At 39.6% G+C, this 20,667-nt stretch overlaps 1 protein-coding gene across 1 annotated transcript in view; it reads right to left on the bottom strand.

The window, feature by feature from the left end:
- Nucleotides 1–20,667, bottom strand: part of DIAPH3 (diaphanous related formin 3) — a 129,235-nt gene that overhangs the window by 49,605 nt on the left and 58,963 nt on the right. Inside the window, exons 24-27 of the mRNA XM_081858056.1 lie at nucleotides 15,612–15,777; nucleotides 14,537–14,672; nucleotides 11,919–12,014; nucleotides 11,640–11,705 (exon numbers count right to left, since the gene is read on the bottom strand). Coding sequence (XP_081714182.1) covers nucleotides 11,640–11,705; nucleotides 11,919–12,014; nucleotides 14,537–14,672; nucleotides 15,612–15,777 — 464 coding nt within the window. The remainder of the gene's footprint in view (nucleotides 1–11,639; nucleotides 11,706–11,918; nucleotides 12,015–14,536; nucleotides 14,673–15,611; nucleotides 15,778–20,667) is intronic.

The following is a 20,667-nucleotide window of genomic DNA, read 5'->3' as shown; positions in this document are numbered from 1 at the left end:
AAGCCAGAGCTCTTTCTCTCTCACATACACAGGCTGTTAGGATACACACATTTAACAGAAATCTTCAATGAATTTTTCTAAAATATCAAGCATATTGCAACTGCTTTCTTGTAAAAGATAAAGGAAATAAAGTAAGCAGTTTAGAGGATGGGTCCCACATTCAAAACAGTATCAACTAACCACAACACTGAGATTGAAATGCTGTATTTTTCACTCCATAAGACGCACCTGACCATAAGACCATAGTTTTTTAGAGGAGGAAAACAAGAAAAAATTTATTCTGAATCAAATGTTTTACTAAACTATTAATAAACTACCGGTATATCAGAATAATATTTCAACCCTGTCAAGTGAACAGCAGTCAACAGTGGCATTAAGAATCATCATCACTGTCATTAACAAATGAAGAGAGACTTTATCCCCTAGTAAGAGGGGCAGGCAATGGAAATATATGAGCTTCCCACACTGAGTCCCTAAGGACTGTATGGTTTGGCCCTACACAATTTTTTTAATAAAGCCAAAAGAAGTGGGACTTTCTTCCTTTTTGTTCATTGCAAATAGCTCTGGGGGCTTTCATGAGGGAGGCCCTAGGCCTGTTGCTCGTCTTTATAAACTACTTGGATGAAGAAATTGAGGGGATATTCATCAAATTTGCAGGTGACACCAAACTGGGAGGCATAGCTAATGCCACAGAAGACAGAACTGAGATTTAAGATGACCTTAAAAGATTGGAGAACTGGGCCGAAACTAACAAAATAAATTTCAGTAGACACAAATATAAGGTTGTACACTTAGGCAGGAATAACCAGCTGCACAAATACAAGATGGGAACACTTGGCTTGCCAGTAATACACGTGAAAAGGATCTAGGGGTTTTAGAAGACCACAAACATAACATGAGCCAATGACTGTGATGCAGTTATAGAAGTATAGAGAACCATTTTCACCTGATGCCTAAAGATATATAATGAAAGAACTAGGCGAGCCTCCCTGGAAGCCAAGTTTTATGAGGAACAGTTCGGGGAGCTGAGTATGTTTAGCCTGGATAGGAGGAGACAGAGGAGATATGATAGCCATCTTCAAATATCTCAAGGGCTTTCACATGGAAGAGGGAACAAGCTCGTTTTCTCCTGCTCTGGAGGCTAGAACCTGAACTAATGGCTTCAAGTTACGAGAAAGGAGATTCCAGCAAACATCAGGAAGAACTTTCTGACAGTAAGAGCCTTGGAAGGTGGACTGCCTTGGAAGGTGGTGGAATCTCCTTCCTTGGAGGTTTTTAACCAGAGGTTGGATGGCCAAGTGTCATGGATGCTTTAGTTGAGATACCTACAAATGCAGGTAGTTGGACTAGATAACCCCTGGAGTTCCTTCCAATTCTGTGATTCTATGAAAACTGAAGATGGTTCAACACTAAATGCTTCATCAATAAAGACAATACTATTTGATTTATATTAACAACATTGTTCCAGGAAAGGATGTTCTACTAAGAATATAAATATAACGCGGGTGGTGCTGTGGGTTAAACCACAGAACCTAGGGCTTGCCGATCAGAAGATTGGCAGTTCAAATCCCCGCGGCGGGGTGAGCTCCCATTGCTTGGTCCCTGCTCCTGCCAACCTAGCAGTTCGAAAGCACGTCAAAGTGCAAGTAGACAAATAGGTACCGCTCTGGCGGGAAGGTAAACGGTGTTTCTGTGCACTGCTCTGGTTCGCCAGAAGCGGCTTAGTCATGCTGGCCACATGACCTGGAAGCTGTATGCCAGCTCCCTCGGCCAATAAAGCGAGATGAGCGCCATAACCCCAGAGTCGTCCGCGACTGGACCTAATGGTCAGGGGTCCCTTTACCCTTTACACTAGAAAGCATTTAGACAAAAATTATGAGGGTGCTGAAGATCAGTGAGCCTAGTCATTTTTATTTACTATATTTTTCCGTGTATAAGACAAGGGTTTTTCCCTTAAAAAAAGGCAAAAATTAGGGGGCGTCTTATACATGGATAGTGCCAAGGGTGGACCGGTGATTGGTTGTTGCCGCAAAAATAGGGGGCATCTTATATATTAAAAAATACGGTATTTGAACTTATTTCCTACCAACCTCTGAGGCTCAATGAAGACAAATAACACATTTTAAAAAACAAAAATGGAAAAATCACCTATCTGGGCACTTAATGCATTTATACTGAACCACTCATAAAGTTTCCTAAAACTGGAGAAGTAGCAAGGGCCATAACATACATTTCACTTAATAGGGAGCCATAGCTTATCTGACCTCTTGAGTGTACTTACATAATACACTTGTTTTCAAAACAAACCCGCTTTATATTTTTAAGATGCACATCCAAAACAAGGTCTGCTATAAAGGGCTTAGCCTAGATCAGTAATGAGGAACCTGTGGCCCCCCCAGGTGTTGCAACTTCAATTCACATTCAGCCCCATCCAGCATGGCCATTGGTCAGGGATGATGGGAGCTGTAATCTAGCAAAGGTAAAGAGGTAAAGGAACCCTGGACGGTTAAGTCCAGCCAAAGGCAACTATGGGATGCAGCACTCATCTCGCTTCAGGCTGAAGGAGCTGGCGTTTGTCCACAGACAGCTTCTGGGTCATGTGGCCAGCATGACTAAACTGCTTCTGGCGCAACGGGACACTGCAACAGAAACCAGAGTGCACAGAAACACTGTTTACCTTCCCGCTGCAGTGGTACCTATTTATCTATTTGCACTGGCATGCTTTTGAACTACTAGGTTGGCAGAAGCTGGGACAGAGCAACAGGAGCTCACCCTGTCGCACAGATTCAAACCACCAACCTTCTGATGGGCAAGCCCAAGAGGCTCAGTGGTTTAGACCACAACACCACCCACATCTCTGTACCAGGGGAAGGGCCATAGCTCAGTGGTAGAGCATCTGCCTTGCACACAGAAGGTGCCTGGTTCAATCACCGGCATGTCTAGGTAGGGCTGGAAGAAAACCTTATACAAAACCCCAGAGAGCCACTGCCAGTCAATGTAGACAATACTGTGTTACATAGACCAATGCTCTGAACTCAGTATCAGCAACTTCCTTTGTTCCTATTTATTTGGATTTTTTTATTATCACACTCGCCAGACAAAAAATGCTCCTAAAGCAGCTTTCAGGTGACAAAATTAGGAGAACAAATTTGAACATCTGGATATACATTGCATAGCTCAAAACAGAGGAATACACATTTCTAAACATAGTAAATAAGCACACAAACGTTATTAGCCTGCTGTGGGCTGGCAGACGAGAGGCGGACAACTTTATCTGTCCTGTAAAAGCCTACTGCATTTAAGAGCCAAGAAGTGCACTACTGAATTAAGAGCAAAGACCTACCTAGTCCAGCAACCTGTTTTCTCCAGGGCCAGCTAGATGTCTCCAAGCAGGACATGAGTGCAATAGCCTGTTCCTGCTGTTGCTCCCTAGCATGCTCTGGTTATAGAGGTAGATATAGAGACTTACCCTTCATAATTTTTTTCCAATACCCCTCTAAAGCCTTCCAAATTGGTGGTAAGTGAATTCCACTATTCAATTATGTGCAAATGTTAACTATTCCCATTCTGGATGTAGAGGGAGCCTCTCACTTCTAGAATCCCACTTGGTTCCTATGCTGAGTGCAGAGGATTACTACATCCCTCCACTGACAACCTGCTCACTAATCTGTGTGGAATTCCATGCACTTGGTTGCATGCAATTCCTTGTTGCCAATGACTACCAGGCAAGAATTAAAATACGAGAGAGGCAAATTGATTCTATAATAGCTAAGCATAGCTACAGCATAAAAACAGTGGTTTTAAAATACAGGATATCAAATTTAGGTTGAAAGTGTTTGAACAACAACAGACCACATAACGGAGACACAACACAAAAGCAGACGTTGCAACAATCCCAGTTGCCTAACACCATTATCTGTAGCAGCAAAACCCCCCAGAAGATTATGCTTTTGTGGACTACAGTCTACTCCTCAGAACCTTATAATAGCTTGCTCTGTTTTTATGGTTCTACACAACTTTTTGTTTAGAAACCCACTGGGAGAACATTTCAGCCTCCAAGGATACTCCACTGCCCACAGGAACATTGTTATTCTCTAACGAAATAATTTAAAGGGATGACTGGTGTGAAATTGTTGAATTAGACTATTCAAGAAGTTTTATTTATTTGTTTAGGCTTGAATTGAGAAATAGTGTCCAGTCCCAACACAAGTGTTAATTAACATATCAAACCTGGGATGACTGCACTACCACCATTTCTTCTATTGTGATTAATTTTTGTGTGTGCTTATCTTAAATTTTACACAGAATTGTCACAGACTGTACTTTTTGCATTTTATTGCCAGTTGTCCCTGTTTTCCTTTAATATACTAGGGGTTTTGTGTGAATTTTATAATTTCATACAGGCACACCTGTGAACTGAGGATAACACATCTGGTGAAGTTCCCTCAAGTCTATGAAAACGTGCACTTTAATGCAGCACAAGCTACTGTGTTGTTGTTTTTTGCAGCCACCAACAAACAGTACCACACCTCCTGAAATGGAATCTAATCAGCCTTCCAAGAAGGCACCTCACTGCCTTTGCCTCATCTTTGGCACCTCATCTTTGCCGCATACAGCAGGGGAAAACCCACACTAGTTGACTGCAAAAGGGAAATATGTATTAACAGATTGAGGCCAGATGGCTCTCCAGCTATTTATGACACCCGACTGTGGCAACTCCCTACACATCCAGCCCTGATGACTGAATCTCCTACAGAAGACCTAATATAGCTCTCAATGTTTGCTCACAAGATAAAACTTGTCTAGCTAAGGACTTTGGATAAGACCAAGATATATCCTTTAACAAGGAAAATGTTGAATTCTACACTACTTGTCCACAAATAGCACACTCCTTATTCACATTTTTGATACCATACATAGGAACAAGCAACTATGTACCAATTCGCTGGTAGAACATTTTGCAAACCTAACTGATACTGCTCCACTATTGTTAATTTTCAGGTTGTTATGTTTTATGAGTATATAATCCAAATTAAGGGCAGTATCCAACTAAATAGTTCTGCTACATCAAACACTCTGGGCTGTGAAACAGAACCACCCCCCTCCCCTCCCCACCATCTGCTGTGGGTTTCCCCCAACCCTCTGAAGCAGATTTAGGGAGGGTGCAGGGGGCTCGTGGAGAGGGAATTCAGTTGCACAGTCAAAAGTGCTTGCACTAACAGTTTGGTTGGATACCACCCACAACATGTGACTGTGACAAAGAAGCTTCAGCTACTAGAGTAACCCCTGGTGACAGAATTTAGTGTCCCACACTTATTAGATTCCTCTGGTTAGTACAGAAAGCAAATGTAAGGTCAGTTAAAATCCTCTCATTTGATCTGCATTTGGATGTCACAATAAACCTTTGTTTATCATAATGGAAACAAGCTGCAGAAGAAACTCCCAGCATATCCATGGAATATGAAGCTTTTATGTTCGCTTTTGAATAACTACAGCTCAGTATTACAACCAAACCCTAAACTGTAGTTCATCTTAACTATGCTTTGTTGAAACTAGTCAAGTGGGGGTGGGGGGGATTAGCTTGATGAGTTGAGATATACCAGTGGTGGGCAAGACCACAGTCAAAGTAGGTGATGCAACAGATGTGACATTTAGTACCTTTGTACAGTAGGCTATATTCCAACCATGCAAAAGACAGAGGTTATACTGCCCCTCCTCTAACCTCTCTCTCAAGGCAATCAAATGTCACATTTCAAGTCCATATGCCAGCCAGGTGAAAGCACTCAAGGAAGAGATGGAGCAGGGCTGATGAGATGTGGCCTAGGGAGGGTCCTGAGTGAAGGATAAAGAGGTCTGAAGGGCTACATTTTGTCCCGGAGACTGAGGTTGCTTACTGCTGATTTAGTCAAACACAGCAATTGTCTCTCTCCTTTTTTTATTTCAAAACTTAACTGCGGAATAGTCTTAAAAGTGATTTACAAATAAACATGTGAACAAAATAACAAAGTAGTACATTGAAAACAAGCAATATGGTCCAGCCATTTAAGTCCTTTATGCCAGCGGTTCCAAATTAGCTAAGTATTGCAGACCCCCTGTTTTCCCCCTTTCCTTTTGACCAAGTTGTGCCCCAGGACCTGATGCAAGTGACTAAAAACCGCAGGAGGGAAGAGCAGGGTTATACTTGGTCCCTGATAGCCACAGGCATCTGGCTGGCCACTGGGAGAGCAGAATGCCGAACATGATAGGCCACCAGCCTGATCCAGCAGGCTTCTCTTATGTTAAGTGTTGTCAAACAGATTGAGAACAAATGGATACTATAGAGCTGGAAGGGTTCAGAAAAGGCCAACCAGGACAATCAAGGGGATGGAGCAACTTCCCTTTGAGGAAAGGTTGACTTGGAACTTTTTAGTTTACAGAAAAGTAGAGTAAAGAGGGAAGATGACAGAGGTTTGCAAAATTGTGCATGATGTGGTTACAAAGAAGTTTTTCTCAATCTTTCATAATACTATAAGTCAGGAAGATTCAGGTCAGACAAAAAACACAGTGCACAGAACAATGGCATTTGTTCCCACAAGAAGTAATGATGGCCATCAACTTGATTAGCTTTAAAGGAGGGCAAGGCTTTTGATAGTTAATAGCCACGGTGGCTACTTTCCACCTCCGCTGTGGCAGGCAGTCTGCCTCCGAATGCCAGTTGCTTGAATCACAAGTGGGGAGACTGCTATTGCACACTCATCTCCTATATGTGGGCTTCCCATAGGCATTGGGATGGTCACTGTGAGAACAGGATGCTAGACCTTTGGTGTGAGCCAGCAGGTTCTTCTTATGTTTAAATTCTTCTAAATAAATGATGTTGCCAATTGGGAGCATATACTTATCATTTACCAGCACTTCAGGGGAAAATGTACTTACATTCTGCTTTAAATACCAGCCAAGGAGTATTCTTTGAATAAAGTAGAGACCAAAAATGTGGGGTGAAATTATTAAATTAAAAACCACAAAGCACAACGGTTTATAGCCGACCAGCCAGGATGGCTAAGCTCTGCCTTCACAGTCAAAGGCAGTAATGCTTCTGAAAACCACAAGAAAAACGAGCTCTTGTGCTCGGATCCCGCTTGTGGGTTATCCCCAAGCATCTGGTTGGCAACTGTGAGAACAGGATGTTGGCCTAGATGTCCCTTTGGCCTGATCCTGCAGGCCCTGCTTATGTTCTTATTTGGGCAATTACTTCTGCATAAGTGATAGTCCATTTCTGGTGTCATTTCACATTATTTGCGTAACTCAGATGTACAGGATTGGTTTTTTCAATGTGCTAACTGGCTCAACAGAAAAACCCTCTGAGTACCTAACAGAAATATGTGAATGTTTTAATTAAAACTTATTTGAAATAATTTGTTATTTACCCTAATTTAGAAGATGTGTGACTAAAAATGAAAACACATGAAGAATATGTTTCCATAAGGAGGCAATCATGCTTTCCACTGGATAAAGTGAAATGGGTTAACTCAGCAGAGAATAATTGGCTGTGTCCTGTTTTCAGTCAGTGCCTAGCAAACAGAAAGCAGCTCAAGTTAAAGCAGGGTGTAAGCCTGGAGACTGATTAGTTAGGAAGCTATTGCTAAAGGCAGTAAGAGCACAATCTGTCCCATGAGCTCTCTCTCGCAGCAGTTTCCTCTGCCCTGAGAGACTCCACTGGAAATCCCTTAATGCACTATGCCCTTCATTTATTTTTGCTACTGGACATTTGAGAGCATTTAAGAATGCTACTTTTTGAACAGTTGCCTGATGATGGATCACACTGAATTGAATATATATTTATTCTGCCCCTACCCTCAGAAGAAGCAGTAAAAGAGTACCACCTACAGTACAACTGTAAAAGTATACATTTCCCTTGCTATCTTAACACTTTATCCAACAATGACCAAAAATTTTGTTCATTATTATAATACCACTTAAGTGCTGTTTATGCTAGCTGTAAATACTTAATGTGCCTAAGGCTAAGAACAAACCTGATTAAGCTAAAAACTATAAAATTAGTTTCAACTGAATGAAGTGCATGCAGTATACAGCATCATGAAAGTGAATATTACCATTATATTGTTCTCCAAACTTTAAAATTAATGCTTGTACCCTCTTCATTTATGTATATTTATGAAATGTCAGGACAGTAATAATTATTTTACCAGGCAGTATGGCAATAACAGCTAGGTAGCAGACGTCTTTAGTTTATACGATATATATCTAGCTCGTTATACATGAATTTCATAATAGCTTTTTATGCATTCTTATTTCATTATAGAATTCATTTCATTCTGACGTGAGAAAATTTTGCTGCCTGCATTTTCAAAGCAATCTAGAGCTAAACAATGGATGAATGGCACCCCCTAGTGTTAGTATTAACAAAAGAACTTTCTGGATATATAGGCAAGTTTCTCAAGAGAAGGAGTCTGTAAATGAATGCTTATGAGACAGGTGGTTTTTAAACAAACTTTTGCAAAGACCTGGTCTTAAATACACTATAATATATATTTTTAAAAATCACCAATGTAAATATGCTGGGAGGAAATATTGCTAACGGAAAGGCTTTCAAACATGGGCCCTCAAAATTATTAGAGAGAAATTTCTGCCACCACTCAAAGAGATTATTACTTAGCTACGAAGTTCAATCTATAATAAATGACAAAAGGTTTTGAAAACATGGCTCCACAACTCAGAAAGAAATGCTATTATGGGGGCTTAGGCTAATGTCCATTATCAGCCCAGCAACATGCCTCTTCCTGTACTCCAGCCGAGGCTTTGTAGTAATGGTATCTGGCATCCATACTATTGAGCCACTCAACTTCGCAAGGCTAGTAGCAGAGCTCTTCTCTGAGTTGCCACCAGAAAGGTAAAAAACTCATGATTACTCTTACTGTGGAGTCTTCCCAGGATACCCTAAGTTCTACCATATCTTGTAGCAGGTGAGCTTGGTGATTGCAGCCCACTAGCTAAAACAAGTGTTGCTGCCATGGTTACTGAATCTCCAGATTCCATCAATCCACTTTTCTGTCCTACAAGGGAACATAGGAAGTTCCCTTAATCCAAATCAGACGACTTACTAGCATAGGAGGAGTATTGTGTGATCTTTGCAAATTACACACACACATTGCCATGTTTCCTCTCTGTTATGTTCTTTCCCCCCACCAACCTATTCTGCAGAATATTGCTACTTAAAATCAGTGTTTGAAAACTCCTGACCAGAATGTCTACATAGCTTAGGTAAGCAATTTAGTGGAGAATGCGTGACAACAATCTTCTATAACTGGTTTAACGAAGCTCTGAAAATCATTAGTCAGAGTCTAGACGGAAAGGGTCACTGCTGGTAGGGAATGAGATCAGTGACAGATGCAATGTCTAGAATTGCTTTTTTAAAACAATTTTCATAAGACTTCTCTTTACTGACTATCTGAAAATTTCAGTTCTTCAGGTGCCATTAAAAATACTTACAAAGACAGTTTAAACAATATTGAGTTGTGACATAGGTGCATTAGACATTTTCTCCCTTTTTCACAAAGTTGATTTACCTGATCCCATTTTACAGTCTGATCAGCTTCTGCTGTCCTTCAAAACTGTTTCTAAAACTAGATTGACATCGAAAGGTTGCATATTTAAAGGCATGCCGGAACTTATCCATCCCTGTTTCAGGGCTCAACCAACTGCAACAGTAAATTAAGAATCTTCCAACAAGAGAAAGTTGATCAGTGGTAGGGTTGGGACCAATAAAAACAAGTGCTGAACCACACAACATACTATTATGGAATTCACTGCTACAGGGTGCAGCAATGGCCATAACCAGGCATGTTCAAAGTTCGTTTCAGGGGCCTAATCCAGCCCGCTGGTCAGTTTATTCTGGCCCCCACAGTAGTATATTTCCTGGGGTAAAAAGAACCCCAACAACTTCAATCCTAAAAAAGGTTATCAACTTTGGTTGGCCCTTTGGTCGGTCCTCACGGCCCTTCACTTCATCAAATCTGGCCCTCTTTGAAAAAAGTTTGGACACCACATAAACTACCAAGCAATGCCCATAGTAGCTAAACAGAATCTCTATACGTATAGAAGCAGTATACCTCTAAAGACTAGATGCTAGGACAGACAGAAGAAGGCCATCACACCTTACTTGTGAGCAATCTGGCTGACTGCTGCTGAAAGCAGATGCTGCATTAGATGCATTTTTAGACTGAGCCAGCAAGGTAACCCATATGTTCTAGTAGGGTTTTGTATTTCCAGAATCATAAAAAAGGAAGATGAATCAGCTTGCCTTTGAAATGGTTTTTAGCAGCAGTAGCAAATAATCAGCTTTAACCTCACAACAGGGAGATTTTCATAACAAAAAACAAACCATGTATTGCTTCTACAAAGATCACTCCAAGTAAAATAGCTTACACATACAGTGGTACCTTGGGTTACAGACGCTTCAGGTTACAGACTCCGCTAACCCAGAAATAGTACCTCGGGTTAAGAACTTTGCTTCAGGATGAGAACAGAAATCGTGCTCCGGCAGCAGCAGGAGGCCCCATTAGCTAAAGTGGTACCTCAGGTTAAGAACAGTTTCAGGTTAAGAACGGACCTCCAGAACGAATTAAGTTCTTAACCCGAGGGACCACTGGAGGTCCGTTCTTAACCTGAAACTGTTCTTAACCTGAAGCACCACTTTAGCTAATGGGGCCTCCTGCTGTCGCTGCGCTGCCAGAGCACGATTTCTTAAAGATTTCTTAAAGTTCTTAACCCGAGGTACTATTTCTGGGTTAGCGGAGTCTGTAACCTGAAGCGTCTGTAACCCAAGGTACCACTGTATAATGAAATGTATTTCACTGCATTTTTTCCCATGGAATTCAAGACAGTGTACACAGGAGTTCTATGTAGTCTCCCAGTCCTGACCAGTTCTAAACCTGCTTCACTTCAGCAAGGTTCCTGTATCACATGCCTTCGGACCACAGGGAACAGGGAATGCATCATATTCTCAAACTATAAAATGGCTAGCTATATTCCCCCCATGATTTTTGTGCATATATTAAGTAAGCATTACTTAATAAAAGAAATTACTTAATAAAATAAGGTAAAGAAAACATTCTTTTCCTTTGTAGGTGAAATAAACAGATAAAATCCTCTGCTTAAATGCACAAACTTGAATATTTAATATTATTATTTTTTGCCCAACATGTGAAATACATTCTTCATAATATGAAATACAGTCTTTCCTGAATCATACTCAGATCCTTAACAATAATATTTTATAAACCACTGAGTTAATAAATAAAAAACCTTTTCTTTTTTAATGCTATTTTACAACAAAGTAACACTTGACCTATTTTATAAATAAGACAATATATTAAAATTCAAGAGCTAAAGACATACTTTACTAGTATTTTGAATTATGTTATTTGGCATCAACAACTCTTCAGATTTTAGACTAAGTAAAAATGCAAGTCAGATATGTAAAGATAAGAAGAAAACTTCTAAGAATGTAGGCACTAAGTGACTTCCATTTGGCAAGCCAATCCCAGTGGCTTATTCCAGATATGACAGTAAACAAGGAATATAACAGACCCTTATGGAAATCAATAGGAATCAACAGTAAAAACATATGATTTATGAATTACCATGGTTACAAGCTTTCAGAACAGGTCTTTCAGAGGTTGGGCTGAAATTCTGTGGCACATCTGTATCTAAAGGAAAAAGAAGAAAAAAACAAGTATGTTTAATATTTACACAAAAGTGTATTTCCAAAAGGTAGTTTCCTGGAAGCAAAGGTGTACTCTGAAAACTTTACAAATTATTATTTAATGTTGTTACTATAAGTAATTCTCCACCAACTGATGCATTCTGTAGTAAATAGTCCTGTGCCCTAAATCTATAAAAGAAGGGGGGGGAGTATTCACCTTTAGCCCTTGTTGTGCGTTTTCTTCTGTCTCGAAAAGCAGCACCTGACTGCAAGGCCTCCAGTAGGCTATCCATCACACCTGTCTCATCACCCTCTGTAAAAAGAGATGGGAGGGAATTCCTTCAGCTTTCATGGTTACCATAGCAATGCCAAAGGATTTACAGGGCTGGAGAAGAAACCGTAGCAATAAAAAGCTGGCAATTCCAAATTCAGACAAGCCTTTAATTTACTCATAAATCAGATCTCCAAGAAGTCAGCCCTGTTAGTGTTCATATTGTGTCCACTAATGCAGACCAAAGTTCATCTGATTCACCTCACACCACTGCGTCCTAAAATGAAATAGAGCAGTAACTTTAAATATAATGCAACATCATTCATATGCTTCTAATATCTCTGAAACCTGAATGAAGCCACATCATAAAGCCATGTAGGTTTGCAGAAGCAGGTTACTTTGTAGGACATCATCTTCCAAGATGAAAATGATTATTTGCATACAGTATATTAGATGTTCAGATTCTGCTTCCCTAAATGGATCATTTATGGATTTGTGAATGTCCACTCATGAAAATAGACTTTCATTTACTAAATACTTTGATCCTCTGTATTTTTTTAACCATTTAACGCTGCATTTAAAAAAGCAGAATTTATTCAAAGTATAGTTTGATCTGAAACTATGCACACGTGTGTGTGTGTGTGTTTAAACACACATATGCAGAGACACAGACAGAGATAGCTGGTACAAAGTAGTCATGCCAACTTTAGTAATGCCTACTCTCACTGGCTGCACCCTCCATGGGCTTGCAGCCTTTGGGAGGACTGTCCATAAGCCAGTACTACGTCTGAACCAACACAGTTTAGTTTCTCTGCTATAGGGTCTTATACAGCTACATACAATTTCAAAAGAGCTACTTAAAGCAGATATGCACATATACTTCCCATTCAACAATAATTTTGCAGTTGTTTGTTTCAAAAAAATGTAATTCAAGTTACGTCAAGTAATCTGCACAAAATTGTTTTCGATTTTTCAGACAGAAGATATGCAACAGGCACCACAATTTAAGAAGGATTATTGACAAGCTGAAATGTGTGTAGAGGAGGGCAACCAAGATAATAAAGGTTCTGGAAAGCAAGTCTTATGAGGAACAGTTGAGGGATTTTGGTATATTTAGCCTAGATAAGAGGCTGAGAGTAAATATAATAGCCATCTTCAAACATCTGAAGGGCTGTCACATGGAAGATGTAGCAAGCTTGTTTTCTTCTGCTCTGGAGGGTAGGACTCAAATCAATGGCTTCAAGTTACAAGAAAGGAGATTCTGACTAAACATCAGAAAGAACTTTCTGACAGTAAGGGCTGTTTGACAGTGGAACAGACTCCTACAAGAGGTGGTGGACTCTCTTTCCTTGGGGGGGTTTTAAGCACAAGTTGGATGGCCATCTGTCATGGATGCTTTAGCTGAGGTTCCTGCATTGCAGGGGGTGGACTAGATGACCCTCGGGATCCCTTCAAAGGTCCCTTCCCTTCCTTGGGGTCCCTTCTATGATTTTATGAGCCCCAGGTGAGCTGGGATGCAGAATTGCAAACTGCCTTAAATGTTTCGATCAAAGGACAATCTGTAGGCAGCAATAAGTTACTATTTTTACTGCTAACTTTAAAGTAATATTCGTCTCCTACTGAAATGAAACCGATATGCTTGCTGAGCCAGCTGACAAACTGAGCTAATGCCAAACCCCCTTTTAACAATTTAGGCATATGCTGATTGTACTGCTGCATAGCTCTGAACCTGTAACATCATAAGTAGTTTTTTTCCCTATGCTAAGAAAATTGTATAAGCAAAAAAAAAGATGAAGAAATCAAGATTAAAAATGATAGTTTTAAGGACAATCTACATTATGAACTGAGCACCATGTCCCCAGTAAACTCTCCTCCAGCTCAGAAAGTAAATGGGATTTTCAGCATGGACAGATTAATTTAGGGCAGTCTTTTTCATCCTCAAGTCGCCAGATGTTGTTCTCAATCCCTTCCTAACCAGCCAGGTCAGGGATGATGGGAGTTGTAGTTAAGACCACATGGGGACCCAAGGTCAAGAAAGGCTGGCCTAGGATAGGATATAGTTGCAGCATTTTCCAATTTCAGGTCCACTTAAAGTTTGGGAGGTACCTACCCACTACTTCTACGTGTTGTGGGAGGTGTGCCGTGCAAAGCTGAAAAGTAGGAGCATGCAGCACCTTGAATCAAGGAAAGAGTGCTGGCATGGGTGAGCAAGGAACTTACCTTACTTAGCACCCTAATGCCATAGCAAGAGCCAAGAGGCAAACATCAGCACAACCAGAGATAAGGTAAGAGTGGCCAGAGCATGGGCAAAGTGCACCACATTTCCCGAGCATCTCAATGTTAGCTTGAGGGCAAGAAAAATGTGGAAAGCAAAGAAAGTTGGCATTAACGGGAAATAATAGGAATTTAATTCTCCACACAAGCAAAACATTGCCATGAAATGATTAGTCAGATTTAAGCACATTTCTGAAGTGAAACAACCAGTTCTGCTTTTAGAAGTCATCGAGCTAGTAACACAAGAGCAGTATTACTATCTGAAAGAACAAGGTTCCTGTCCACATTACCTGTTTTCATTTCCAACAAACACTTTTTCTTTCTTTGTCTTTCTATTTTTTCCCTTTCTGCTTTTTCTTTAGCAATTCTAGCACGTCTCTGCTTTTCTTCTGCTTCTTTTCTTCTCATATTCTCCTTTGCAGCTTGCTAGCAAAATATATTAAATTTCACCAGCATAAACAATTATAACTTAGAAAAATGTATACATGCCTATTTAAAATCATTTCTGTGCTGCTTTTCATTTGAAAATAAATCCTAAAGCAGTTTTCAACAATAAAACACCACCACAGCAGTAGAATCTGTTATAGTACTAAGGTTGTTTTAAAAAGCTGGCATCACTTGCCTTTCCTACCCCACTTTCACTCCTTCAACCTATTGCTTCTTCCTCTTGCACACACCCAAGTCAGCCCAGATGTTTAGCCTTAATGTTAAAAAATGATGTTCCTGCAGTGAGTGGGCAATTTTTGTAGACCACTCTTCTCGCCTGTGCATCCACTTGCTATTCCTTCCTGCTTTTACTGTTATGTTTCGTTTAGGGAGGAGGGGTGGCAGGGAAGGGTTGCCCCATTCTATTTATTTATGACAAATATTTTTTGTATTTGTGCATACCTTGGGAAACCCCAAGCATGCAGAGACCTGCCTCTTGTACTGATATGAGAGATTATGGCAATGTAAGATACCATTATGGCTATGTAAGAATCAGGATCGGCACTCTCCCCTGAACACCTGAAGTAAGGGGCAGCGGCACAGTTATATACCTAGACTAGTAGCTGCTGTTTCAAATGTATCTGGTTCTCATGTAACTTGGGGTAAAATGGTCCACCATGCTTGCGTATTAGGTTGCTGCTACCAACAAAATATATACTCATCTTTCTAGTCAGCCTTCCCCAACCTTCAGTCCACCAGATGATGTTGGACTGTAACTTCCACTGGCCATGCTGAGATTGTAGTACAACAATATATGGAGACTCAAGGTTGTGGCTAGCTGTAATTAGTGATGTAAAGAATAGCTGGACCTGTGAAGCAAAAGCATATTCATCTATACTACTTCTGCAGAGTCTAGAATTAGATTGTCATAAGATTTACCATAAACATTGTCCTAAAATTGTTCAAGTCAGTTAGAAATTCTTCCACTGAAACTTTCTTCCAATCGACGGCATAAAATTCCATTACATTCCGATAGAGTGTTTCCATACTGTTATGCATCCTCGAAAGTTTCTGGAACTGTTCCCGTGCTTGAATTACAAAGGTGTATTAAGTTTGTTAAGGTTACAAAACTGATTGTCAAATGACTTCCATATAGAGGTGCACCTGTCTCCATTCTCACTAACTTTCAGGAAGAATTTGAAAACATTCCCATTTACCCAGGTGTTTGGTGGCTGAAGAATATTGTTCCTGGCAAGATCACTGGATGGAAGAGAGTAAGTTTTTAGAAAGTTTTAGTGTTTTACAATTATTTTGCTTTGTTTGCCAGTCTGGGCTTCTTCAGGAAGCGGGGCGGGATATAAATTCAATCAATCAATCATCAAAATAAATAGAGAATACTAAGTTTCCAGGAAAGAGGAAACAGCAAGTTATCAGCAGTAACAACATCTCTCCAATAGCATGTAGTTCTTCTCATAGTCAGCATTTTTCAATTTTTCCTTCCTATTCTTCCTACATTTTTCATACCTCAAAGATTAATTGCCTCTGCACAACCCAAGTCCCACTTAGATAACAAACTAGTGGGAATATCTTGCTTTAACTAACTGCATGTAAGCTGCTCTGGTAGGCTGCTCCCCCCCACTTGGAAGAGCAGGGAGCAAATACACTAAATAAGAGATTTCAGGGATTTCTTCTTGGCACCAATACAACACAAACTAAACACTGCAAAAATACATAGATTAGTTACTCAAAGCGCTAGTCCTCTGAAACATTCAAACAAGTGAACTTCTTTGATAACAAACTTACTGATCCTTCTCAAAATCAATGAGAATTACTGTTCTCTAACTAATATTTTATTAATGCTCAAAAATAAATTTTTGGCAGTAATTTTAATAAAGAAAGGTATTGGGAAACAGTTCAGAATTTTAATTTTCTAATTAAACTTTCACTTCTGTTCACTCACATAATTGTTCCATGCCTCTGCAACTTTTTTTGGTTTAAAATACACAACATTGCCAACATTTTCTTAAACATATCTATATTTTTCACAATTAGTAATCATCACTTTTTCTTTTATCTAGTATACCACAATGCTACAGATCTCCTTGCAACACTCTCAGCTGATCCTTTACTTTTTCTTAATAGTATTCCTCTACACATGTCATTTTGTGATTTTTTGGCTGAATTTCTGATAATCTTTAAAGCCTCTTAATACAAACCATGCTAGTAAATGCACAATGAAAATCAAACATGAAAAGGTGCTTGTTACAACTGAACCAATATTCCTAAACTTCTCGCCTCATGTGTTTCTAGAGTCTCAGTTCTTATTATTTTGCTAAGCATAATAGGAAGTCATCATTCAGATGGCATTTTCACTATGTGCCTATATCAAGTTGGTTCCACTGGCAATTTAATTTTACATCAACAGATCATCATACATAGCCAATACTATCATCTCACAGAGAACAATTTATATAAATCCCTTTAATGATCAGCACACTATTAAAACGTATTATTATTATTAATCAAACAAAATTTAGCAGGGTACTAAATGTTTTATTTCCAAAACTGTCGTTTTCTTGATAAACTGAGACACTATTTTCCTGCTATTCTGAAAAAGTACAGAAGTACAAAATACCATTTAGTTCATAAAATTATTTTTATAGATTTGTCGTCTCTTGTAATATATATTTAAATGGCTTTCTAAAGTGACAAAGTGGTGCAAGAAAAAAACTGACAAAAGTATTTTATCAATTTGTTTTTGTAGATAAGAGCTCTAGAGCTTATCGTGTATTTTGATAATGGTGTGCCTGTATTATAATCAAAGAGAAATGTGAGCTTCTCAAAACTGTTCAAGGACCCAATTTTCATTTAACTTGTTTGCACATCTATACCTATCAAGTAATTTTAATTACATTTCATCATAATGTTTGCATAAATGGTTTTAATGCTCTATGCTTTATTTCTCTGGAATTCCTATCTACAGCAAAAAAAGCGGGGGTGGGGGGGTTTAATTGCATGTAAAGTAGTGTACACAACTGCAATGGACAGCTAACTAGAATAATCCAGTAAGGAAGTCTTTTATATAATTATAGATTCTATCAATAATAGAACCCACTGACTGTGCATATATCTGACTTCTAAAAGAAATATGAATGCTAATCAATTCATTAGCCAGCTCCAGGTTATGATATTTAGTGACAGGATGTAATAGCCAAGTTGCCTACAGAGCGTAATTGTATGGCAAGTGAGAAATTAGTTTTCACAAAGCCCCATCCTTCCTGTCTCAGCTTTCCCACCGACTGCTTTTTACGAGCTGTGTGCCTTTCAAAAGACATCAGCATCATTCAACTTCCCCTGTCATAACAATAAGAGCTCAGACAGGCCCCAACTTCTTCACACTGTGCAGGTTCATCTAACCTTTACATCAAGTCTCCTTTGGTTTGTAATTTATCGTAACTCCAGTTTTCCTGGAAGTGAGTTTCTTTAATTAGAAAGCTCACAGCCATTACCAAAAACCACATGTAACTCCACTGTTCCTCAATTATTCCCTGCCTATAGGGAGTGTTAGCAGAAGAGAGCTAACTATTGCATCTTAACAGTGTTTAAAGATCAAACCATCTGTTTAAGTGTCACATGTGAATTTGGTTGAAATGGTGAGGTATTTCTGTGAACTTTCAGATAATACACTCTCTTATAAATAAGAGTAACCTGTGTGTAAACCTGTAGGTAGGGTTTATGAATACATTTCCATGTTCACTGCTGTCCTTCAGGCAAGCAATGTATATGCTAGAATGCTTTCAAGGTGGCAGTTAAGATAGCAAAGACAAAATTAAAATTACCATGTACATGCATAGCCATGCTTACATGCGAAAGCACAGAAAATTGCTAACCATTCTGAGAGCTTCAAATCCTTATCATTCAGATGATCAACTGCTGATTCTGCACAATCATAGTTTCCACTAGAAAGACTTGTAAGCTAGAAGGCAGAAATACCTATAGAAGTGTCGTTACACCTTGGTGACTGTACCAGTAGAAACTGTATCACTCAGTATGGTGCAAGAGACATTCAGGCAGGACAGTTTTAAAATGGAATGCATTTATATCCACATTCAGTGGATGTGCAGTGGTGGCTGCCTTGAAAGAGGCAGTAGTGTGGCTGCTCCTAAAAACCCGCCAGCTCTGGACCCCCTAGACTGGAAGAACTATTCACCAGTTGAATATACCCACTTTGGGAGGAGGTGGTGGAGATGGCTGTGGTGTGGCAGCTGAATGTATTCTTGGATGACACAAATTATTTAGATTCATTCCAATCCGGGTTCAGGCCTGGACATGCAACTGTGTGGGCCATTGCATGGATACAGTAGTGAAAAAGATGACTGAAAACAATCTGGGCTTGAATCCGGGCATGATAGAGACACTATGGACAAGTGGTTCCCATGTCCGAGAAATTGGTCAGTTGCCTATCCTGGATGGGGTTGCACTAAGCAGGTTTGCATTCTGGGGGTGCTTCTGGATCCAGCTGTGTCAATGGAGGCTTAGTTGCTCAGAGGCTAGAAGTGTCTTTTATCAACTACAATTGATTTGACAGCTATGAGCATTTCTAGACAGGAAAAGCTTGGTCAGAGTACTTCACACTCTGGTTACTTCAAGACTAGATTACTGCAATGCGCTTTTATGTCGGGCTTCCCTTGTGCTTGATCTGAAAACTGCAGTCAGTGCAGATTGTTGCAGCACAATTGCTGACAGGAATAAGGTATTGTCAGCATATAATACGTGCTCTTAAGCGATTTGCACTAGTTACAGATTTGCTACCGGGCCAGGTTCAAGGTGTTACAATTAGTATATAAAGCCCTTGGGACTGGTTCACCTCAGAGACACTTTACCCCACATGCGCCCATTTGATTGCTTCAATTTGCAGAAGTAGCGCTGTTGAAGGTGCCACATAATACCTGTTCCACATTTATAAGAAATCTGTATTTTATTGCGGCAGCACCTATACTTTGGAACTTGTTGCCTATTGATATGGAACAGGTGCCCCCACTGTACACTTTTCGGCATGTGCTAAAATATTTTTGTTTAGATAGGCCTACCAGATACCTAGCATGTTGATGGGTTTTAATCTGTTTTTACTTTATTGCTGATTAAAACTGTTGTTAATTGTTTTAATTGATAATTTTATTGTTTTATTCTTTTTGTAATCTTCTTTGAGGTTTCTTACAACCAGGTAGTATATACATTTTAAGAAATAAATAGATATTTATGTACAATACCAATGTACTGACCAAGTGTTAAATATGAAAATACATTCTGTAGCCTCAAATGGCCAACAGCTAACATTACTCTGGTTAGTAACATGAAGTGTCATGGGAACCGAATGTGAAGCATAATGGTTTAGAGCTGCAGACAATTAGTTCTTTCATACCTTCATTAAACCTTCCTACAGGCCAACAAAAACAAGAAACCCACAAGAGCGCATCTATCTGCTTTTTGTGGACCCCCCCCCCCCGTGCTGTCTTTTGTGCTAATGCTACTTGCTTCTTAGTGAATTACAAACCAGACACGGGGGGGGGGGGGGTCACATCAAAAAAGCATCTGAAAGGAAAAAACCTGAACCAAAATTAGCAGGTAAGATGCACAGGATTCATGGAAAAGAATGATGGCGGCTCCTACAAATTCAGAGGAATAATTACACTAGTGCTTAACTAGTCAACTTCTCAACTGTTTCGTCCAGTAATATTTTCCATTCAATGAGCACTTTCATGCCTATATGACGAAAACGCCAAACCACTGGAGATGACACAGGACTACCTTCAGATTATGAATTATAGGTGAATCTTCATTAAAGCCGTTTTAGGTTCTTAGTAATTCAAGGTAGAAATGAGGTCAGGGTTGTCAGAAGTGATGGCTATAACTTTAATAAAGATTATGCAAATACATTTTAAAAGCGTTAAAGAACCTTAGACAAAGCCAGATAAGTTATTTAACAGCAAAAGGA

Source organism: Podarcis erhardii, assembly GCF_964252035.2.
Source record: "Podarcis erhardii genome assembly, chromosome: 4".
Lineage (NCBI taxonomy): Eukaryota > Metazoa > Chordata > Lepidosauria > Squamata > Lacertidae > Podarcis > Podarcis erhardii.
The sequence above is the reverse complement of the archived record's forward strand: the minus strand, read 5'-3'. Positions and strand labels throughout refer to the sequence as shown.